General features: G+C 38.6%; 1 protein-coding gene across 6 annotated transcripts; it reads right to left on the bottom strand.

The window, feature by feature from the left end:
* Nucleotides 1-11,533: 11,533 nt before the first annotated feature.
* On the bottom strand, nucleotides 11,534-19,312 carry LOC105039516 (uncharacterized). Of its 6 annotated transcripts, none has more exons than XM_019847294.3 (5): nucleotides 19,209-19,309; nucleotides 17,926-17,942; nucleotides 17,561-17,843; nucleotides 15,467-16,697; nucleotides 11,534-14,672 (listed from the first exon to the last, which is right to left on the bottom strand). In XM_019847294.3, the coding sequence occupies exons 3-5, from the start codon at nucleotides 17,710-17,712 to the stop codon at nucleotides 11,934-11,936; spliced, it is 4,122 nt and encodes a 1,373-aa protein (XP_019702853.1). In that variant the 5' UTR covers nucleotides 17,713-17,843; nucleotides 17,926-17,942; nucleotides 19,209-19,309; the 3' UTR covers nucleotides 11,534-11,933. The 6 variants fall into 6 exon arrangements, with proteins under 6 accessions (XP_019702853.1, XP_019702855.1, XP_073102767.1 ...); XM_019847296.3 differs by lacking the exon at nucleotides 19,209-19,309 and adding an exon at nucleotides 19,029-19,191; XM_073246666.1 differs by having other exon boundaries at nucleotides 17,561-17,942; nucleotides 19,209-19,312.
* Between the last annotated feature and the right edge of the window lie 957 nt (nucleotides 19,313-20,269).

Raw genomic sequence — 20,269 nt, 5'->3', positions numbered from 1 at the left:
TCTCATTTTTATTTAAATAATATAATAAAACTTGTCTCAATTCTAACTAGGTTTTTAAAAGATACACTGCTCCACCATCCTCCTCCTAATTTTCTTTTTTCCTTTTTAAACAAATTTAGTGTCACTTCCACCTTCTTCTATATAATCTTTCTACCAAGGGGACAGCCATTCTTGCGGTATACCAAGTGCACCTATATATCAACATCTGAAGAGAAATAAAGTGCTACCAACCTATAATCCTAATGAAATAAGCTACACTAGATGTTGACCTATGTAGGCAAACGGTAATTCTCCGTACAAGCTGTGCTTCATTTAATTTTATAATTGTTAAGATATCACATTATATGAAGGAAACAGATTGGAATCAAAAGCTTGCCTGAAAATTCTTCCTGTACTTCATGATTAATGTATCCATAATGTAACTATACCACAAACCATAAAAAGCAACCAATCCTAAATTATTAAATTACTGAACATGAGGAAAACTAATTAGGAAATTGGTACCGTTTGGGGATCACTTCCTTTTTACTTTTCGAAATAAAAATAAAAATCCTACTTTCGTTTATGTCCAAATTCTTGAAATATAAATATATTTAATATTATTAAATTATTTTTTAAATATAAATATGATGATGATGAAGAAGAAGATGATGATAAGATGGATCTAGTAATGATATTAATAATGATAGTGTTTGTAATAAAAAATCAGTAATGTAGGAAAGTGAAGATATAATGATAAATATAGTGATGATGAGATACAGTGGAGATGGTGATGATAGTGGTAATAGTATGCGACAATATAAGTATTGATATATATGGTTATTGCGGCCAACTCCTTGTCGCCTGTCACTTGTCGTCAGTGATGAGCACCTGCGAAATAACATCTTCATGGATCGGAGTTGTATCTGGCCGGAACCCTCCGATGCTTAAGTCAGAGAAGGAATTGGTGAACAGTAAATTTGAATGTCGAGAGTAGCAGAACTTTGGCCCTAAAGTTCCTTATCGACGCTGTTCACTTGCCCTCCCTTTATAAATGATTCTGATGTAACCGTCAAGCACGTGGTCTCGCTTTTTATGGCACTAAATTATCGAGCCATAATTGTAGAGTTAGTGGGTTATTAATTTTTATTAATTATCGTGACACGTAGTCGATAACTATTCATAACGGTTACAGTATGTTGAGCAGATTGACCGATTATATATCGGTAATATTAATATATCGGTAGAACATCCGAGTGACCATCGACTAGTAACTTTGATATGCTGATGATTTTAGGTCGGAGGTTGATCAAGTCGTTTGCTTGTTGATAGACAGTTGCCGACTGTAGATCGGTCAACCGTTGTGAGTAGGTGCGATATATTTAGTCGGCCGATGTAGAGTCGGAGTTGGTGAAATACATTCAATCGGCATTCGGTCATAGAGTCGGAGTCGGCTGTCGTAGAGTCGGAGTCAACCGTTGTAGAGTCAGAGTTGGGAGTCAGTTGATTTGTCCCAATAGTTGCCCTCCACTCCTAAATCCAAGATGATCCGACGTGTATATCATCACGTGGTCTGTTACGTTGGACGAAGGGAGTCTTCATATGTCGAATTGAGCCCTGACTTGACTGCTAGTCTCTTTGGAGTATGAGAGTCAGCTGTTTTGTCGTTTCGGTAACTGCAGAACTATCATTAAACTGTCATGTTGATGGGACATTGTATCGGATGTCCGTATCGGATGTCGTTTCAAGAAGATGACTCGACATCGGATGATACGATTCTGACAAGTAGATTTTATCCACGTGTCAGAACGACATTGGGCCGAAGCTGTTCACGTGGATGATGGTGAGTGGCATAATTAGAAGTAGGTGTGTCGAACCGTCTGATCTACGATCGGTTTGAATGTTGCCATATGTCGTCATCTGATGAGACTTCGATTTGATCGCTTTTATTTTGACCATTGAGGGATCCTATATATATAGAGTCACTTTAGACCACGCCTTTACTTTGTATTTTGTCTTCATTTCTGCTGCAGAAACTCTGCCAGAAGATCGTCCCAGCGCCAGAAGACCCTTCTTCGCCTTTTTGTTTTTAGCTTTCAGGTTAAGTCTTTTGTCTTTCTTGAGGCTTCCCTTCGTGCTGGGGTGATCCAAGGATCAACCCCAATAGGAACAGTCGGGTGGAGGTCGATGATCGGGAAGACTTCCTCCGGTTGAAGGATATGGCAGTGCCTTTGTATTGATTGCAGCTATGCAGTCGAGGATAAGAGTATCGGGCACCGATATTTATCAACATGCTGCCAAGAAGAGGAGAGCATTCAAAGCTGGACCTTCTTGACTGAAGAAGGATCGGACAGGTGCTTCATCTGCGTCGGGGGAATCCGACTTACCATTGGCGTCAGTTCTTGAGCCAATTTTGGCACTGTCGGCTCGGACGGTGCTCCCTGAGGTACCATCCGTTGAAGGCGGGATGGTCGAAGACTATTACTGGATTTCAGATACATTCCACTCCTGTCTTACTTGCAGCGAGTGAACGAGCTACCATTATATGCTTTATATCCTTGTCTTAGCCATGCAACCAAGGATGCTAATGACAGTGGATGAAAAATCTGAAGCCCTTTTCTATTCCCATATGAGTGGGTCAGACTGTTGATGTGGTTGGCCACGTGAGGTAGTCAGAAAGTTGTATCCAGATCTTGACTTGAGCAGTATCATCCCTCTTGCTCCTGAAAGTGGAGCTACCGAAGAAGTCGCATCGACTGCAGACAGTACCGACAACATTAGAAGTTGTTCAAATCACCGATGTTACACTGGAGCAAAGAGATGGAGATGACGACTGGTGATCGGTGTAATTTTTTGCTTTTTTTTTATAATCAAACTATTTTGTAATTGAACTTCGGTCTAATTTTGTAACGAATGAATTTTTTTTTTCTAAGTCCAAACTCTTTCTTTTGTATGTCTGCAAGGTTATAGAGTAACCATTTAATTACCGAACCTCAATCGACAAATCGAACATTCGATAGTAGTTGTAGGATCATCTGTTAGTCGCATATTTATTTGATGTACTTTAAGTATTAGGATAAATAGTAATAAGCCATACCCTCCATCCGACCTTAGTTGGATTAGTACGTCAGGCTATTTGATAATCGGTGGCAAATCGAATATGCTTCGACCGATTGTAGTCTAGTCGATATGATTCCAATGCGATCTTGATCGTATTGGCATAGCATTCCACTTAGTTAAGACTAAGTCGGCATAATCAGCTTTTACAATGGAGAGCCGAAATATGTTTGGTATCGAGGCATAGTCGGTGTTATGGCTTTACAGTGAAAGCCAAAGTATAGTTGAAGTCGGTTTTTACAGTGAAAAACTGAGATGTGTTCTGCACCGAGAGACAGTCGATAGTTTGGATTTTACAGTGAAAGTCGAAATATATTCTATACCGAGATAAAATCGATTCTCTGACTTTTATAATGAAAGTCGAAATATAGTCGGTGCCGAGATAAAGTCGATCTTCTGGCTTTTACAGTGAAAGCTAAAATATATTCTCTATGTCAGTTTTTATAGTGAAAATCAAAATATTGATGTCGATAGGAATTGACCGTCCATCACTTAATAGTTGGCCAAATTTAGTGATTCTGAAATTTAGTATTTTATTGATGGACGTGGGCGATGCAGTATATTGATTTCATCGAGTAGTCGCATTTGGAAGAAAGTCGAGTAGAATAAAACATCCGTCAAGCTTTTATTAACTAATTATTATCGAAACAATGATAGCATCATCATGGGGAGTTTGATTTCTCCGAACATCTTCTTTCGAAAAAGTTATTACGTCATCAAATTGTTATTTTTTTGCCGACTTTTTTTCGAAAGTTGCCCCCCCCAGTTTGGTCATCCAGAGATCATATTAATGGCTCCTGCAATCAGTCGATTGTTGATAATCTCCTCAGGTTGTGGCTAAGATTGTCGATCAGCAGGAGGTTAGGTTGGTTGATCTTTTCGAAATTTTTCGAGGTAGCCTCATCGGATCAAGGCCTCTATCTCATTCTTGAGCTGGATGCATTGTTCGATATCGTGACCATAATCATAATGAGACCGACAGTACTTCCTCCGATCATGATTCCTCGAGGGTGCCTTCATCGGTGGGGGTGCCGTAGGTACTCTACTCCTTCGATCTCCATGAGAATCTGCATACGAAAAGTAGAGAGAGGAGTATAGGAGTCATACCTATCATAGTTCGCTTCGAACTCCGACATCAGGATGAAACTCGCTTATTGAAAGATGGTCGACTTGATTCGGTCAGAGCTCCATCTTTTTTCTATTTCTTCTTCTGACTCTTGCCTTCTGTCTGGCATCGGTCAGAAGTAGTCTCGTCCGCACGAATGTACTTGTATGCATATTTGAGAAGTTCGACATAGGTCTGGGGGAGAGTTTTGTCCAAGAAGTATGCGAATCTGAATCCCCTCAGACCCCTCTTCATGGCTGATATAGCCATATCTTCATTGAGGTCCCTGACCTCAAGTGTGGTCATATTGAAACGGACCACAAAATCTCTTAATGTCTCAGTCTCTTCTTGCTTGATCGAGAAGAGACTTTCGGATGTTTGTGGTAGCCTTCAGCTAGTACTGAAGTGAGCCATGAAAGAATGTTCGAGTTGCTCGAAGGAGTCGATGCTTTCCGACTGAAGTCTGAAATATCAGGCCCGAGCAGCATTCTGAAGAGTTGCCAGAAAGTCGATGCATAAGAGGGCGTCAGTTGCCCCTTGGATCATCATGAGAGCTTTATAGCTCTTCAGGTGGTCGATTGGGTCAGTGGAGCCATCGTATGACTCCACTTGCGGTATCTTGAATCGAGATAGGATCGGCTTATCTACGATGTGCTGAGAGAGAGGCTGGGCAGTGTAGAAGTCGTAGTCACTAGAAGACTTTCGATCTTCCACCTGAAGTCGGGCAAGTCGGTGGTTAATTTTTTTGAACTTGTGTTCATAGTCGTCTAACCGCCGTTGTCAGAAAACTCTAGAGGTGGAACCTCCTGACGAGCTTGAAGGAGAAGCAGAAGGTGTCTGCGGTCGTTTTCCCTTCCTAGCACTGTAGAGATGGGAAGGAGAGGGAGAACACCGTAAGTAGTGGGTTGCACGGTGAGAGTGCCAAGAATGTGGTCGTCCGTCTCGATGAGAGTGTCGAGACGGCCGCTCTGGAGAGGAAGAAGGTGATCACCGTGGAGGACGATGGCTGTGCCTGGAAGGCACTGATTGTGCCACCGGTTGTTCCGCCAGTGGCTATTACTGCTGCTGAGTTTGCTGCTGTTAGAGCTTTTTGATCGCCTCAGTCAAAACATTCATTTGCTGCACAAGTGCAGTGATCTGGACGTCCGTGGTGACCACGGGATGTGAAGAACTAGGCTCTGCTACCGGATGTAGGGGAGGAAGATCTTCCCGACGGGAAGAGTGCCTCGCCGAACTGGTTGAAAGTTGGCTCTGGTTGAAGAACTACAGATGTCTTGCCCCCCTACCTGGTGCGCCAATCTATTGCGGCCAACCAGTGCCAGCTTAAGGGTAAGGCCACCAAAGCAAGGGCTTTAGGCCCCAATTTGTTTTAGGCCCCCAAGCCCCCTCCCTCTGCCATCCATCTGCACTACATCCAGCCATCAACCTACGGGCACGAGAAGATGAACGGTACTGGAGACAAAGATGGAGACGGCGAGACAGGAGACGACGAGCGGGAGCGACGAGACAGGAGTGGGTGAGGAGGCCTCGAGGTGGAGAAGAGCGGTTGCCCGTTGGGGCCGTGGGTGAAGAAGTTGGCAATTCGGGTAGTGAGGTTGCCGGAGAGCTTGCAGAGGGAGGCCTTAAAGCAAGTGAGGGCGACACCAATGAGAAGGCCATCAGAGGCACTGATGGTACCACCATCGATAGAGAGGATGCAGATCCGTCCCACCATCCGACGGTAACGATCTGACTTGAGGGGCATCTCCTGGTCTCCGACGGCGGACATTCCACGCTTAAGGGATATCTCCAGTGGGGTAGAGTTTCAGGCTTCCGTCGGCACTGCGGTGGGGGGTTTTCCGGCTTCCGATGTCTGAGCGACGATAAGAAAGGTGGAAGGTCAGAGTCTTCATGCATCGGTTTGTTTCTTTTATTTTTTTTCCTTTCCTGAGTCACGACACATGAGGCAATTGGGACTGGCAATAGCATGATCGAAGAAATAATGCTGCATTGTTATTTTTTTTTATAAAAAGAAGGTTCAACTTGAATCGTGCTATGGATTCCCTTCACTTTTAACAGCACCTTTTATAACAATCATGATAAATCTTTACTATTATAGATGGAGGCCACTTATCCCTGCTTCAGCATACTACACACCTTTTGTTCAGGTTCAAAGTTTGGCTGGGTTACTCAGATTAATATTCTTTTCTAACGATTTTTATACCTTTTGGATCTACTGTATTATTCATAGTTGTTGTTTCTTTTATTTTCTTTTTACTTTTTGAACTTAGTCCTCTCCGTTTACTAATGCAAATATTTGTATTGGGGCTATGTTCAGATGTTTTGTACACAGTATATATTTCTAAATAAACTCCTATAGCCGTGTATAAAAAAGGCTTCATATTAGATATAATATGAAGGGTAAACAGAAATATATGAAGGCTAATTCTTGTACTAAAATTATATCATTTTTTAGAGTGGTACAATATATATATTTATTATTTTCTTCTTCTACTAAATGATAAAAAAATTTACACAATAATATATTTGATCTAACTCTTAAATCATTGTCACAAATACATTGAAAAAGTCATATTGAAAGTGTTAAAGCAATAAGATTTCAAGCTCCACAAATAAGAGATGTTTTATTAAAATTAGTAAAAATTAGTAAAAATTCTAAAACTAAAAGTAAAGCTAATTGCTTAGCAACATATGAGTTTGAAAATTTTGAGTTTTTGTTGGATATGGCTATTTGGTATGATATATTATTTACTGTTAACTTAGTAAAAAATTACAATCAAAAAATATGCATATTGATGTTGCTATAGAACAACTAAAAAGTCTTCTTTCTATTTTTGAAAAATATAGAGAATATAGATTTGCATCTACTATGATTTTTTTTAAAGAAATTATATTTGAAATAAAAATAGAACCTAAATTTTATGATAAATGTATCATTTATAGAAAGAAATAATTTGATGAGAATATTTACAATGAAATAATAAAATCTCTTGAAGAAATATTTAAAATTAATGATTTCTTATATATAGTAGATCAAGCAATTTTTTCACTCTAAAAAAAATTAGAACAGTTTCAGATATATTGAAAATATATTTAATTTTATATTTAACGATAAAAAATCGAAGTCATTAGACAATGATAGTTTGAAAGAATATTATCTTAATCTTGAATGTTTCTTAAAATATAATAACTACTCTGATATTGATAATTTAGATTTATTTTCAGAGCTAAAAATTTAAAAAAAAATTATACAAGTGGAAGATAACAGTCCAATGAACATACTCAATCATATAAAATGATTCGACTCTTTTTTAAATACATATATTATTTTTAAAATAATATTAATAATTTCAGTAAGTGTTGCTTCGATAGAAAAAAATTTTAAAATTAAAATTAATAAAATCTTTCTTAAGATCAATAATATCTCAAAAAAGATTAAATGGATTAACTATATTATCAATTGAAAAAAAAATATTAGAAGAACTTTATTATAAAAATTTAATTAAAAATTTTGCATCTCAAAAAGTTAGAAAACTAAAATTTCAGTAAAAAATTTACATAAAGTTCAATAAAAAAAGATCATATTTTAGTATTTAGCTTTAGGCCTCCCAATGTGTTGAGCCACCCCTGCGGCCAACTCCTTGTTGCCTGTCATCGGTGATGAGCACCTACAAAACAACGTCCTCACAGATCGGAGTTGTGTCCGACGAAGACCCTCCGATGCTTAAGTCAGAGAGGAAATTAGTGAACAGTAGATTTGAATGTCGAGAGTAGCAGAACTTTGGCTCCGAAGTCTCTTACCGATGTTGTTCATTTATCCTCCTTTTATAGATGATTCTGATGTAACCGTCAAGCACGTGGTCCCGCTTTTTATGGCGCTAAATTATCGGACCATAATTGTAGAATTAGTGGGTTGTTAATTCTCACTAATTGCCATGATACGTAGTCGATAACCTTTAATAACGGTTATAGTATGTTGAGCAGATTGACCGACTATATGTCAGTAGAACGTCCGAGTAACCATCGGCTAGTAACTTTGATATGCCGATGGTCTTAGGTCGGAGGTTGATCAAGTCGTTTGCTTGTTGATCGATAGTTGCCGACTGTAGGTCGATCAACCATTTGTGAGTACGTGCAATATGTTCGATTGGCCGATGTAGAGTCGGAGTCGGTGAAATACATTCAGTCGATATTCGATCATAGAGTCGGAGTCGACCGTCGTAGAGTCGGAGTCAACCGTCGTAGAGTTAGAGTCGGCATTCGGTTGATTTGTCCCAATAATAGTGAATATAGTGATGATTATAATAATGATATGGTGAAGATAGCAAGACGATAACAGTGGCAGATAAATATGATGATAGTGGTGATGAAAGTTGCTTGGATGGCACCATAAAAGCATGACTTTTCTTTTGTCTTTTTAAAAAATATTTTTTTTATTTTTATAAAATAATATAATAAAATATTTAAAATAAACAGATAAAATAATAATATAAAATATATTTTTATTTTTATTTTAAAATATAAAAGAAATAAAAATGATGTGACACTGGTTTAAATTTTTTTTCCCTCTTTACTTCAACGAAGAGAGGCTAGAAAGTCGAGGAGGCTCCGGTGTATGTTTTGTCGGGGTACAGCGAATTCAAACCCCATGGGACCCGCGGATCTTTCTCCAAGCGCGCAAATCACGACATGGTTCCCAGGGATGTATTTATTGGTTTAATTCATCCGATTTATTCAAAAAAAATCCTACGTGGCGGATTACTATTGGACCACGTCCACCTCCGCTGACCCCTGGAGAGCAAGAAAATGTACGTAGGATGGTACAAACGGGTCGGAAATAATAATGTAATACGAAGGCAGGACTACGGTTGGGCAACAGAATCGAAGGGGCTTGTTCGCAAGTGGCATATTCGCATAGAGTGCTCCCTCTCTCCCTCTCCCTCTCTTCGTCTCGCAATCTTAATGACCATGTACCCCTTGCAGTGGAATACCCTTTGCCACCTTTTGTTCCTATAATGCATTCAGCGAAGCCAACACGAGAAGGATAAGGTGATAACCGCGATACAGGAGCTTGTAGAAATACCTAGCAGGGGCGCTTTTATTGGTTCGGACTTCAGACACTTTGTCTAGTTGCCACCTACAGCCTTTTTTTTTTTTAAATGAACTGGAAGGATGGAGAGATCTCAAGAAAATAAATTATCTAATCCAAAACGTCATATTGAACAAAACGAGCAAAATGATCTGGAGGAAAAGAGGAATATATAGCAATAATCAAATTTGTGTGTCGTCCAGTAAATCAGTATGCAGAGAAGTTTGCCGCTCTGAATATAAGGTGCACCTCAAAATACTGTAGCTGGCCGGGATGCAGTGGGCTGCCTGTGGAAGCTTCTGACATCCATTTGATAACAACAGCAGAGTCCCCTCCTAGAATGATCTTAGTTATTACAATGTGTAATTCATGAATATTGGTTAATATACAATCTTTCCATACAAACCTAAACTTGGATAGTGGAACAGATGCAGCAGAAGAACTCTGGAGCCAGCAATAGGACCTGAACAGGATGATTTCTTGCCAAAAAACTAGCACAAATTAACCTTGTAGAAAAGAGATATCGAAATGAACTTAAATATACCAGGGGGAAGGGTTACCTAACGAACCTCCGTATCCTATGGTTGAGATGAACGGGTGCCGTCGAATAGTTGTAGTCACCTATGGTGTTTACTTCGCTCAGTGACTTTTGATAGAAGTTGTCATCCGTTCCAATTGTTTCTTTACCGAAACAAACGACATGAATGCCACCTCCGGCAAAAGCATTAAGACATATATATCCAACTTTCAAGTATTTAGGGGTTGTTTGGCTGAGTGCATCCAAGCCTCAAATACCATATCTTAGTTATAGACGGAATGCAGGTTTTTGGTTGCCAAATGCAAGCAATTTAGTTGCATCCTAAAACGCTTTTGCTGCATCCAGAGATGCAGATAAAAATGGCCACACCCCAAAATGTATGCTCTAGATGTAGCCTTGAGGGGCTAAAATCACCCCTATTTTTTTTTTTTGCTTCTCTAATAATCATGTGAGAATGATAGTGCTATTATTTTAGTAATAAAAAAATTTATTATAATATTATCGTGATTCTCATCACAATAGTTATAACATAATAATTGTTTCATAACATCATATAATAATATATATATATATATATATATATATATATCAATATAATATTATTATAGTATAAAGATATTTTTATATAATACTCATCACATTGAACATCAAATACAGAAATTACTGTTTTCCAGTTTTCAAATGCAATCAAGTCAAACAGACACTAACAAATACAATTGCAACATTTCTAAATGTCGACGTATAATAATGCAGGCATCTAAAAATGGTGGCTAGCAGACAACCTCTAAGTTGTTATGACCAAATAATATGTGTTGAGTCGACGCATGAAATAGGAGTCACTAGAATACTGAGGATCTGAATGATATGATTGAACATAACTACATGAAATATAACGCCGAACCTGTATCTGGTGAGTCGGTCGATAGGCCAGCTAACATCTGTAATATTAATCATTTAGTTAAATCAAGGGATTGGCATTAAGATAGAGCATAAAATGAGTGTCTTCAATATAAAACTTCAATGAGAGTGCCAACTGCTCACTTAGTAAAGTCCCCAAAAAATGCATGTTTTAAAATAATAATATATTTATTATGTTACAAGAGTTGCATCAAATGAAAATGGGAAAGCACAGATGATACCTATGCTAATGTATATATAGCCAAAATTACCTTCCTATCATCTTCCACCTCAACAATTTCTCCTCCACTTTTGTAAAAATTGCAGTCCTTTGTTCTACATGTGCAGCTAGTGGATTACTAAATCTTATATCACTACTAAAAGTGAGACAGACCACAGTATATGTGAATGTATTTTAATTTCTAAATTATCCTCACACAAAATCAGATACCAAGTGCATTTGCATCCATCCAAAGGTATTTAGCTTGAACATAAGGAACAGGATTAGCTATAGCTCCAGTAAAGAGAGCAAATCTGACATTTTCTTCAAATGCTAGAATCATTAGAAAAGGATCGCCATCGACATAGTTGATAACTTTAAAAAAAACAACAAAGCAGGTCCAGGGATTCATGGAAAATGAATAACTTCAAGGCCTAACCAAAATTAAAATGAAATTGACCTGCCATGATTACAACTCAAATTCTTTTCACAAGACCATTAGTTATTTCATGCACTGTACGTTCCAACGAGAAAGAAAAAGACCGATATGGTCCTCAATTAAGCAGCATGAAGAATGATTAAGGACCATTAAGAACATGTTTCAAGATTTCCTCAGAAAAGAAAAACTGCATGAAAGATTTCTCTCATTCAGTAAACTGATCAGAGTCATGGAATATTCCAAGCTTACACATAAAACATACTCTGAACAAGATTAAGACCATCGATCCAGAAAGGTAGTCGCAACATTTAACATCATCTTTCATGCTTTTGAAAAGACAATCAAAACAATCACAAAACTCCATAATTCAGTTTCTCCACTTTCATGCTTTCAGTCCTCATCATCGATCCTGCATCTCAATAAGCCATCAGTCTGCACAAAGAGGAGGTCCTAGCTTTATGGCCAATTTTTTGAGCAAAAATGTCAGCCTTCCTTGGATACTGCATTTGAGTTCCAGATCAAGATAATTTCATTCACTATGAGATAGTTTCATTCCAAGGTCCGACTATAATGCAATGATGGTGTCAAATGGGCTGTCAAAGGTGATCGGAACATATAAGAGCTGCATGGAACCGAGCCTTCTAAAGTGCTATCATGCTTCACAGGGATATAAGAATTGGCCATTGGATATGAGATGGAGGCAGGCCTGATCATTCCAGAGACCTCTCTTGACACAAATGGGTTCTTTGGTGACAAGTAAGAGCAAGGCCATGGTGGAATAAGATTGGAAGCTGGAAAAGCTGGTGGCGAAGTTACTACCGGGCTAGGTATGCTTCTGTTTGGTTCAACCTCAATGCCAGGAGAGTCATCAATTACAATTACATCGCTGTTGGGAGCTTGAGCAGAAGAAATAGGTTTTTGGTGATGGTGGGATGCAGCCATTCTCTTTATGCTACATGGCAAAGGATTATGGAGTTTCTTTGCTCTCTTCTGCTGACACTTCATTGAACCAAGCCCCACAAAGCCACTTATCTGCTGCTTAGTTTTTGATGAAGCCTTGCTGCGCATTGTAGAGCCACTTGAAACCTGATGTTGTTGGCATGAGAAGCTAACCTTGCTTGAGCCACAATTGGTAGAAGTAAATCCAGGAGGTAGAGATTTCACTTTTGAGGCAAAGTCTGTATCACAAGGGAGAATTGTATGATGCTCGGCCAACTCTTCTGTTTTCACAATTAGATCCTTACCCATCAGCCTCAGCAGTGGATTGGAAGAGGCCTGGCCCTGAGCCTGAGAATATGGACTTGGTGGCCTAGAATCAATACCTGGTGGGATTTTAGAAGCAAGATCTGAAGGAGTTTTTGTTAAAATGGATTCAGTTGGCGACTCCAGGATGGGGGCAGACATTTCACCTGCTCTCAAACTATGAAAAGCACTGGAAGACAAGATGACCGGTCTAATGCACGGGTTGGATACAACCTGCTTTACTTTTGAAGGAAACACTGAGTTAGTCATGATACTTTGTCTTAAGAGCTGAAGAGATTCTTGTGAAAGACTTTCCCTGTGAAAGCAGCAGCAAGGTTGATCATCTGACAATTTTTCAGGTTCCTGTGCCACTGCAATTGCTTTAACTTTTTGATCCCTTTTCTCTTCCTTCATTCCTTCAGTTCCTCTAATGTTTACTATGGATGGCAATTCTGAGTTATTTGAGAAGCTTGAGCTTAAATTATCTTGGTCAGCATTATGTCTTACAAATTGTTCTTTGTTGGCATCTTCTGACTGGGAAACTTCAGGAGAACGGAGAGAGATGTTTGAGGAAGTTGAAGGAGAAGCAGATGCTTCTACACCACCATGCAAATTATGATCTTGACTTGATGTCATCCTCATGGAGGTTGCCGATGAATTCTTTTGAGGAGATTCAGGAACCATATCCACATGGCCAATCAAACAAGTAGAAGACCCTTTAATGGAAGTCTTTGTTTGGTCTTCTAATTGCATAACTCTGAACAAATTTCCCTCTTCACCCACCTTTTCAATGTTCTTATTAATGATTTTGTTACTGGCAACATCATGACAAAGCATGACTTGCTCATCAATCAATCCACTTTCTACAGGTGCTTCAGATCCACAGACAGATTCTAGGTGTTCTTGTCCGGATGGCCATGGGTCTAATTCGGGACTGGAAGCTGGTGTCAAACATTGAATAATTAGATTTTCACTGCCACCATGTTCATCCACAGCTTTATCCATGGAATGATCATTTGTAATATCTTCACAGTCCAAGGGCTCATGCTGCATATCTGAAGCTTCAACATCAAAACTGTAACAGTCAGCTCCCATATGCAACTTCGTTTTAGTAGACTCCTGCTTAGCCATTGTACAGAAGGCATCTCGTTCTCGTTCAGATCCTGGGACACTGGAGATTGGTATAGTCTCAGAGAAATTGGGCAAGTCAGCATTGCTTGTTTCATTAGCTCTTGGAGAGTATTCAAAGCCAACATATTCAGGAGAAGCATGCAGTCCTTTGTTGATGCCAGATGGTAACTTTTCTCTCTGTTTACCATTGCTTAATATGGATCTTTGCTTACTGAACTTCCTGATAGTCGATCTTTTCTCTCTCTCATCACCTTTGCTCACTTCCAAAGAGGATGATTTTCCCAGCAAAACATTATTCTTTGGCATTAATCTTTTTTTGGTTTTAAGTGAGGGATGACAACTTCCATAAGGTATTATAGCAATGTCAGAAGAACTATCAGTCTTATGTATGGTGCTCAAGTTTATCTCTTCTCTTTGGCTTCTTGGAGAAGAAACAAAATTCCTGGATGATCTTGTCAGTTTCAGCATAAGAGCACTTTCTGAAGAAATGTTTTGAGGGGATAATCCAGAATTCGAATCAAGAGGTTTTGGAGGCCTTGTCTTCCCATTGTAAGTGGCATGGACAGAATTAGATAGAACATCCACTCTCTTGGTCTTTGTAGAAGACAGCAAGTCCTCAGATGACCTAGAGAGTTTCAGAATATGGCTTTTAACAACAGAAGAGTCAGCTGGATTTGACTGATTACCTTCTACTAAAGTGTCCATAGTGCTAGGCACAGTGCTTTCCATGCTTTTATCATAGCCTTTCTTGTCGAGTTTTCTAGAGGGGCCCGAGCGCTTAGAGCATACCCACTGCCTTAAAGTTCCAGGACCATGACCCTTGACTTGGTCTTGAGCATTAAGTATGCATGATAGGGATTCTTCCTTCTCTTCATAAGTGCTTGAATGACAATCTCCAATTTGTGTCACTTGAGTCTGATTAGAAAAAGGGAAGGAGAAGGGATACACATACTATCACATCTCATATCATGCTACAAGAGTGAACTTCCATGACAGCTCAAACTAACAAGTAAAACTATGCTGAGGTGCAGAAAAGAAAGATACAAAAAAAAAAAAAAAAAAAGATAAATGCAGCATGATGCTCAAACAAGAATTCGTTGTTTATCACTTAACTTCATAAGAAGTATTCAAATAAAAATGAACATTATGAGTGCAAAATGATACCAGAGTTTTGAAAGGCTAGAACCTCTCAAAACTGCACAAAGTTGAATAGAAAGCATAAGCAAGGTGCATGATATGATGATCATGAGAATATTGTAACAATATTGAGACTGCAATGCGGGGCCAAGCAGTCCTATTTATGGGTTACTAGCTAATGGTCAGATCAATATCAGCCAAAAAAAAAGAAAGAAAGAAAGAAAGAAAGAAAGAAAAGAAAGACTATGGTGGTTACTTCATGCTTCAGACAACATATGTTGAATTGGAAATACAAATTTTGAAACTTCTGACAGACCTAGTGTAAGTTTGTAACACTATACAAAATAAAAGCAAGACAAACATATATTCAAGTATTAGTAGCTTATGCTCAAGATGGTAGATTAAATCAAAGTTCTCCAGAGGACCACATTCTCCTGATTTCAGGAGATCAAACAGCTACCACATATTGATTCATCATGAGTTCAACTAAAGCATAAGGCTTCTATGTTCGCTCAGATTTGGCAGCATATTGCTCTAATATGCACTTAAAAGGAAAAATTAGTGCGGCGTACCTTCTCTTTAAACAGCTCTAATGAATGTAGTCTTTTGTTCCGTTGACTAATTTCTGCACACTTTGAGTACTTTGATTTCAGACACTTTTTCTTGCTAATCAAAGAACTCCTGCCTGCTTTAATGCCTTTCACATGCTTCCTCAGCTTAAAATCCTCCCTTGGTACATCATTGAACTTAGATAGAATTCGAAGCTTCGTCCCATTTGAATCAACATAAACAGCCCCTTCATTTACATCATTTATAGTACCTGACATTGACAGCTTTGATCTTTTGACTTCAGTGCCCACCTCCCTGGTTGGTGCCACCAAAGTTAAATCTGTAGCCCAGTTTGTGCCATTTCTTCTGTCAAGGTCTTCAATGGTGCAGTGAGGTGCGGTAGTGTAGATATCCACCATCAGCCTTTTCTTCCTTGGTTTCGCTCTGAGTTTCGAGAGTTCGGTCATGCGCCGCATAGTTTTAAAATCCTCAGACAGGCACTGATCGATGTGAGCATTCAAAGTGGTGTTGGATGTGGATGTGAACGTCTTACAAACAGGGCAGACCTTTGAAGCCATGGTATCTGAAACAGTGCTAGAAGTGGATACTATGTCTTCTCCCTGGATGGTCTCGGAAGTGCTGCTCAACTTTACTATTAACTTGCACTTATTCTCTGATGATTCATGTCTGACATCAAGCTTTTCCGGCAATAAAGGAGGCTCCCCAACCTCTAATGCTAATGATCCACCTGAGGCACATTTAGTTACATGTACTGTGCAAGGAAGCTCACTGATCTTACCTGAGATTCTCTCAATCTGATCATGACCCGTAATGGTGGAGATAGGTTCAGCTTCGACACCAATCAGTTCATCACCTGAATGGATTTTGTGATCGATCTTCGGTTTCATAGACTTTGAGGATAAGTTTTGAGCTCGATTTGAGCACTCTATAGCCAATTGATCTGGTGGCAGGCACAATTCATGCATGATGATATTGGGCTCCTCATCATCATCTCGACCAACATCTTTAGTTTCAAGTGGTTTGACCTCTGCTGAGATTTGTTCACTGTATGAGCATGCAATTTGTTGCTGGGATTCTGCTCCTCTTCTGCAGAATTGGGCTCTTACCAAATCAGGCGATTCAAAAGGTGGCAATATATCTTTGACACCACACTCCAAGCAAAGCTGCAAAAATTTGCAAGGAAACGGCCAATTCTTCGTGACATCTTTGCTCCGCAAATTGAGAACATAATCTCTGCAAGACAAACCACAATCTCTTCATTTACAAAGTTACATAGCTAATAACTAATTAAACCCCAATGTCGAAACCTCACATCCCATCTTCCCATTCAACGAAAGATTACATTAAAAAGTATATTCATCACTCTCTTTTTTCTCTTCAGAAATTTTCAGCAAACTTTTCTAATGAATTATTTAAAACCTTATCACATGTAAACTTCCATTATTGGAAAACACAAATAAACCACGGAACTGAACATATATCGATCGCATGATGGATAGGCCCACCAAATTAGTCACACCATTAAGAAGGAAGCATACTTTTCAACACCTGATATTTAAATAGAAATGAATGGAGAATCAGAACCATAAACAAAGCACAGAGGCATCTGAAGAAGAAGCGAAGGATTCATGAAAAATTCAAGCAACCACTTCTCCATGCTTCCAATCTCAAAGGAGAAGACATGAAATCATCATGATAGACATCAACAATTCGACTTAGACGAATCTATGAAATGGGAGCAAAAACATTTGGAAAGCTCAAAATCAAACAATTTTTTTCCCCCTTTGCAAGGGGTCGCCACCAGAAGATTCTTCTGATTGAACCCAAGGAAAAGGTTCTCGCAAGGACTTCCTCAAAACCCATGAACAAAATGAAGATGAAAACCCTGAAAGCACAAACCCACATAAAATTTAGCCCCACATCCCACAAATTTGCCAGAGATGAACCAAGATATGAGGAAACAAAGACATCTTAAGTCTTCCACAAGGACAACAACCCAGCCTCTGAAGTGATTGAACCTACTTATAAGATTCTCTCATGGAAGGAAGACTACATGACATGACAAAGGCTTTTTGTGTGGTAAGAGAACAGCTTACCTTATGGAAAAATGAGGGGGCTGGGTCTCAGCAAGGCCTGCTGGATCTGCGGACTCTTGGAAGGCAGGCTCATCAGAATCCCTCTCATCACCTTTCAATGCCGAAGCCTTGCAGGGAACTAAGGGGTCTGAAGAGTTTTCTACAGATGACATCTGAAGAAGGCCTTCTCTATTTTCCTAATGCTCAGAATTGCAGCAGTACAAGTGCTTTACTGCAACCGGGCCTGCTCTTATGCTTAGCCTCCAGCACAACCAAGGATTTTTAGCTCTGAAGCAACAGCCGTCTACAAAACAAAACAAAACAAGCTAGCTGAGAGAGCACCAAACCCCCCGTACAGCAAAAGAGGCACCCTTTCTTTTCCTCACCTCACCTGATTTGATGCCTGCAAGATATAAGAAAACTAGAAATTAGATTATATACAATAAGAAAAACAGATAATTCTGGGAAGAATAATAAGATGGAAAAACATGGAGGGTCGCTTCAAGAACATCATTTTATGTAGCCGCAAGACAGAGAGAGACTTGAGGACTCGGAAAGCCATGGAATCAGATCGGACTCCTTTCAAGCTGAAAGCCATGAAAGCAAAGGAGTGTTATTTTATGTGGTGAAAAAGGTGAAGGAATCCATGGGAGAAGATAGAGCTTTGAAGTAACCGATCAGAGAAAGGAAAACAACCAATCCAAAATATCAGGAGAAATAAATCAGACAGAGGGAAGGAAAATTTGGAGCAGCCAAATAAATGCCATCACATGAAATATTGGTTATATGAAAAAGGAAAATAATAATAAAAAAAAAAATACAGAACTGAGTGGAGTGAACAAGAGATTGGGGAAAGAAAAAGACGACAAGCCCATAAACCACAAGCAAACCATGAGGCAAACTCACCGACCGGTCTGTTAGGAAAGAGGCTAAAAGTTTTTTAACATGGGATGCACAAAGAAGTAGAGGCAGAACAGAAAGAATAAAGAAGGGGAAAGAGGCGATGGTATCACAAAAAGATTTAGATGTCGAACTTTATTTTGATGGCTTCTTACCAGAAGTTCATAGAGAGAAGAAGAGGGGTGACACTGAGGAGCCGTACGTACAGATGATATTAGAACACATGGGCATAATCATAAGCAAATCTACAAGAGATCCATCCTAGATTCCCTCTTAGAAGGTACTAAGACGCCATAAAACTCCTGGATCCAAGAGAAAGGTGGATGATAATAAAGGAGAGTAGAGGAAGAGAGAACTCAGAGAACGGGAGAATCCATCACGACATGACTACCGCTATTTTATGATGCAATATCACAACAGATTTTTTTTTTTTTTTTTTTCTCAAAGAAAGAAAACCCAGGTTCTGAACGAGGGGTGTGAAAGACTCGCTATTTTTCTTCTAAAAATAAAAAACAAAAAAGAAATGAAAGGAAAGGAAAAACGACCCAAGAAGAACAAGTATATTAAAAACCTCTGTTCCTAATCTTACCCCCCTCATGTACTACAACTGGTCTGCAAAACAGAGCAGACGCTCAAAAATAGCAGATGAGATTTTAATGTCCCTTCAGGTGCTGAAAGGAGAATAGAAGAAAGAACATGGAGATTCACAAATGGGGAGAGAGAGAGAGAGAGAGCAACAGTTGGGGAAAAGAAAACACCACCCACTCACACAATGTTAAGGCATTCAGGTTGTCCATCCAAAAGCAGGACGTAGTACACGGAACAGTAACCCAAAAGGGGGGGGAGAGAGAGAAGGAGAGAGAGAGAGAGGGGGGGGAGGCGAAGGGGCTTTCAGAGGTAGCTGTCCTATACCATACGTAGTGTGTCAGCTTTTCTGTTTTTTTTCCTTGTTTTTTCTCTTTTGCTTCTCAGCTTTATTTTTTTGGTATCATGTATTAATTGCGAGGGTGTGTATCCATAGTCCTACCTTTCAGTTAAACGATGCTCATATTTTATCAAAAAAAAAAAAAAGAGACTATGCTCGTACCTTTCCACTGGTCATTTTGATTGGCTAAAATACTCCTGATGTGAGTAATAACGACATGTTCGAAATTGGACTTGATACAGTAATAAATTGGAACGTCCGTTTATCTCAGCCAGATATAAAAATTCAGAGAAGTTTTTTAAGCGAGATTAGGAGTAATCCACTTCACTGCCATATAATATATAAATTAAAATATTAAAAATAATTTGGAAATAAATATTATAGAAGATGTTAAAGTTAAAATTTGTTCATTAGTTAAAATTTTATTTCTCATCAAAAAATAATCAATATTTTTGGTTAGAGGAGTTTTTAATATAAAGAACTAGAAAAAATCTCCAGCTCTATTTTCAACTGAAAAGCAGCCTCCAAATAAATTTTATGTAAAAATATCTATCCATTCCAAACATAAATTAAAAGCAACTACCTATTTTAGCTGAAATTATCTTTAAATCTTTTAAAATACCGTAGTATTACATTATCATATTACAGTATTCCTTTACAATAAGGTAGTATTACACTATATTAGTGTAGTATTTCTTTATAATAATATAGTATTATTTTATTATATTATATTAGTGTAGTATTTCTTTATAATAAGATAATTATATATTATATTAGTGTAGTATTCTTTTATAATAATATAGTATTGCTTTATTGTATCATATTAATGTAGTATTCCTTTACAATAAGGTAATATTACATTATCATAGTGTAGTATTTTTTTATTATAGTATTACTTTACAATA

Source organism: Elaeis guineensis, chromosome 1 (genome assembly GCF_000442705.2).
Source record: "Elaeis guineensis isolate ETL-2024a chromosome 1, EG11, whole genome shotgun sequence".
NCBI classification, from domain to species: domain Eukaryota; kingdom Viridiplantae; phylum Streptophyta; class Magnoliopsida; order Arecales; family Arecaceae; genus Elaeis; species Elaeis guineensis.
The sequence above is the reverse complement of the archived record's forward strand: the minus strand, read 5'-3'. Positions and strand labels throughout refer to the sequence as shown.

Bases quoted from the DNA above. Each gene is read 5' to 3' on its own strand.
- LOC105039516 (XM_073246666.1), bottom strand. From the start codon at position 17,712: ATGTCATCTGTAGAAAACTCTTCAGACCCCTTAGTTCCCTGCAAGGCT. The intron at 16,698-17,560 runs GTAAGCTGTTCT...TTTGTCTTGCAG, and splicing joins CCCCCTCATTTTTCCATAAG to AGATTATGTTCTCAATTTGC. The intron at 14,673-15,466 runs GTACGCCGCACT...TTTTCTAATCAG, and splicing joins TAGAGCTGTTTAAAGAGAAG to ACTCAAGTGACACAAATTGG.